Source organism: Buceros rhinoceros, unplaced genomic scaffold (assembly GCF_000710305.1).
Source record: "Buceros rhinoceros silvestris isolate BGI_N320 unplaced genomic scaffold, ASM71030v1 scaffold7068, whole genome shotgun sequence".
In the NCBI taxonomy this organism is placed as follows: Eukaryota; Metazoa; Chordata; class Aves; order Bucerotiformes; family Bucerotidae; genus Buceros; species Buceros rhinoceros.
In genome coordinates, this window is record NW_010428543.1 from 7,155 (window position 1) to 10,743 (window position 3,589).

The window sequence follows — 3,589 nt, forward strand, 5'->3', positions numbered from 1 at the left end:
AGACCCCTAAAAGTGGTGTCTCTCGCTGGTCCCCACTGCGGCGGGTAGAATTAACATGCAGCTGGGCTGCTCTGATAAATGGATTCTGTTAGGTCACCGAGGGGATGCATGTGACATTAAGTGATTTACCGTCCTTTACCTTAATGAAATTGTTTCAGCAAGATGACGCTGAGAGCTTTTAATGGATAGCTTTTCTTGATGTAATGAAATTGCATTCCTTTGGCATTTAATATAAGGTGCGGTTATTATTTACTGGAGCTTTCCCAGCGCTGCTGTTTTGCGCAGACAGTTCAGAACAAAAAGGGATTTCTGTGGCAGCATCCAGGCCAGCAAGCTGTGTGACAGCCTCGAGCGTGCGGGCGTATTTGCGAGAGCATTTCAGTAGCATGGCCTAGCTGTGCCGGCCCTTCGGGAGGCTTCCTGTGCACCTAACTAACGCCACGCTGCCAGCGCTCGTCTCCCTTACAAATGCATCCCTAATCTGTTTAACAGGCAACTGGATTACAACCAGATCAGCTGTATTGAAGATGGGGCGTTCAGGGCTCTGCGCGACCTGGAAGTGCTGTGAGTATTCCTTGTATCTCTTACTTGTAGCAAGAGCTCAGTGTCTGGGGAGCGCTCGTGTAAAAGCTTATCTGTAAGCTGCAGCCTGGTGTCAGGATAGTCTGGTGAAAAGATGTTTTAAAATAATCCACAGCAATGTGCTAGAAAATGGTAAAAAATGTGGAGAGGCAGAGATATTCCTGTACTCTGCCCGACTGCCATTAAACACAATTAAAAAAAAAAAATTACAAATCGCAGATGGCAGATGCTGTAAGAAAATGATATATTTCTTTTTAAAATGGGGGGGCAGTATTAGTGAAGCCAATTAATTTTGCAAATCCATCACGGTTGAAGCACTTAACATTGTCCGGATTGCCTTTGTTGTGTTCTCTGACATCAATTTGATCTTTCAGACTGCTTAAGGAACAATATACTATGTATTGGACTGTCTGTCTGTTTTCAAAGAGGCACTTTTCTATCAAACACTACAATTAGGTGATAAGATGTTTAACATGTCCACATTAATTTTTTTTTTTAAAAAGTTTAAAATTTTATGTGTATAGATGTATATATGTGTGTAGACAAATACCCTTTTTTGTGTCACTGAAGGTTAGTATTGCAGTGCTCTTTTGCATACTTTTTTTCTCAAACTGGCCATCAGTGAGGTTAAAGGTAACAGAATTATCATCAGTGACCCCTGACCTGAAAACAGTTACTGTAATGAGCAAAGTGCCTCAGTTCCCAAAGTATCTGAGGCACAGGACGCATTCCGGAAATATTTGCTCTGTCAGTCAAAATGTCACTTTTTTTTCTGGGCTTTCTACATTAAGAGAAGTGGAACACTTTCTGCATCAGTGAGTTGCTTCATGTTAGTTTGAGTCACGCTTGGTAAATCACAACAGCTTGAGGAGGGTAAGGGAGAGCTTTTTTTCATGTTCTGAAGTGAAGAAGCTTCTCTGTCAATAGATAGTATCTGTATGTCCAAGTAACTAAAGAATTTGAGCGCTGCTGGTAGTAAAGCTTTTTATTAAGCAATAGTTGATCTTACATATGAGTGAATGAATCTGACAGCTAGGTTTGAGGGGGGTTTTTTTGGTTTTGGGTTTTTTTTTTTTTTTACTTTGTCATCATAGAATAACAAGCCTGTTGTTAGCTTTCTGGTATAAAGCCATGTAAAATGTACTGTAGTTTCAAGATTACATCTGGTTGTGAAGTTGATGAGTTGTCAGTTGTCTGTCAGTAAATGTTCTGATGTTCTGTGAGATTTTTATCTTTGGAACTCATATATGACCAAATAACTTTTCCAGTGATGGCTTAATCTGATTATTTTATTTTTAATAGAAGTCTTTCTTTACAAGTGAGAGCGTTGAATGAGTACTTTTTTAAAAATCAAATATTTTCTGCATTTTTTAATGCTTGCCATTTTTAGTGTTCTAATAAGATCATCTTAGGGGTTGAAGTCAGTGGTAAAACTTTCACATCAATTTCACTGAATGCAAGAAGGGAAAAAGATCTGTTAAAATAATAGTCTGATGAAAAAGTAGGTAGTTAGAATTTTGTGAATGAACATATATAGAATATTAACATTGTTCAAAGGTACAACTAAATGTTCACAATCTTGAATTATGTTACCCAATAAGCAATGATGTAAAGATTAATTTTTCAAAGAATTCAGAAAGATATTTCAAACAGTACTGAAGATTTTGTATCTAATTCAGCTTCTTTTCCAATATGGCTTAAAGAATGAAATATAGGTAGATCAGACCATACTGTATATGCACTGAGTAGCAAATTAGACTACATAGTTTGTTTTATTTTGGGATTCATTATTCTGTCTAAACACAGAATGTGTCTATTACTTCAAAGTACAAGTATAATAAAGCTTTTAAATAGGCTGTAATCCTGTTTAGTGTCAGTTTGAAATGTTTACCAAACTAACAAGTCTTACCATATTGGTTAAATAATTGCAGAAACTTAGAGGCTGCTAATGTTAAAGGTACAAAATCAACCTGAAATCTGGACAATTCTGAAAGACGAAAGCGGTTATAGGTATAAGCCTCCCTGCGAGCTTCTGTGTGATTTTAATTTTCCTTTTTCTCTTTCTCTCTCTCTTTTTTTTTTTTAAGAGAAGATCTGTTGTAGTGGGGAAACAGACTATGGGAAAATATATAGTGCTGTCATATTAACAGAAGTATCTAAGAAATGAAAAATAAAAAAATCAGTCATCACGCTCTTTGCAATAGTATGTAACTCTTAGGTAAAAGTATTGAGCCAACTTTGGTTTTTAATTGCATCTTGTAATGAAATCAAGTGTTCTCATCATTACATAGAAATAGGTATGAAAATAATTTAATTCCTTATGTATCCCTTCTGCCTACTTCTAATTCTTTTCTGTACCCTTTCAAAAATAAATTAATAGGTCATATATACAAAATAGCAAAATTAAAACGTTTGAGGTAACACCTTCTTTAAACAGCTAACGTAACAGAAATATGTACTGATTTCCATTCCCTTCATTGAAAAGATATGATTTAAAAACCTTGTAAGAAGTTATGCAGGAAGAGCTATGGGAGCTGTCATTTTCCATGTGGACTTTGTAAGAAAATCCTGGCAAGGTTTATTGTTTGCCATTTATTCAATAAGACAGCTTTTGTGAATACATCCACTTGGCCGTTTTTTGTTGCTTCATTTTTGTTATGTTTTGATAAAGGCCGTAACTGTCCCTTTTTCTTCTTCTTTTGATTATTCTTCTCTTTGTTTCTGTACCCCTAAGAGCACACAGGGGAGATCCCTTATGCACAGTGAAGAAAACATATAGGACGGGGAATGAGTAAGCACACAAAGGTAAAATGCAGCACGTTGCACCAGTAACTAATTGCTTGGTTAATGTGGAGGTGTATAGCCCAGTCCTGTTTGGAGTGCTATGCATTTACCTTTCTGTGTTACAGGATCAGAGTGTACTTAAAAATTTACTCAAAATGAGCACAAATTAGATTTTATGCTTTAAAAAAAAGGAAAAAACTAAATGCTTTTTGTTTCGAAAGGG

At 36.2% G+C, this 3,589-nt stretch overlaps 1 protein-coding gene across 1 annotated transcript in view; it reads left to right on the top strand.

Annotated features, from left to right (window-relative positions):
• Positions 1-450: 450 nt before the first annotated feature.
• SLIT2 (slit homolog 2 (Drosophila)) overlaps positions 451-3,589 on the top strand; it is a gene marked incomplete at its 5' end in the record, with an annotated part of 98,222 nt that continues 95,083 nt past the window's right edge. Inside the window, one exon of the mRNA XM_010142319.1 lies at positions 451-564. Within this exon, the coding sequence (XP_010140621.1) occupies positions 451-564 (114 nt within the window). The remainder of the gene's footprint in view (positions 565-3,589) is intronic.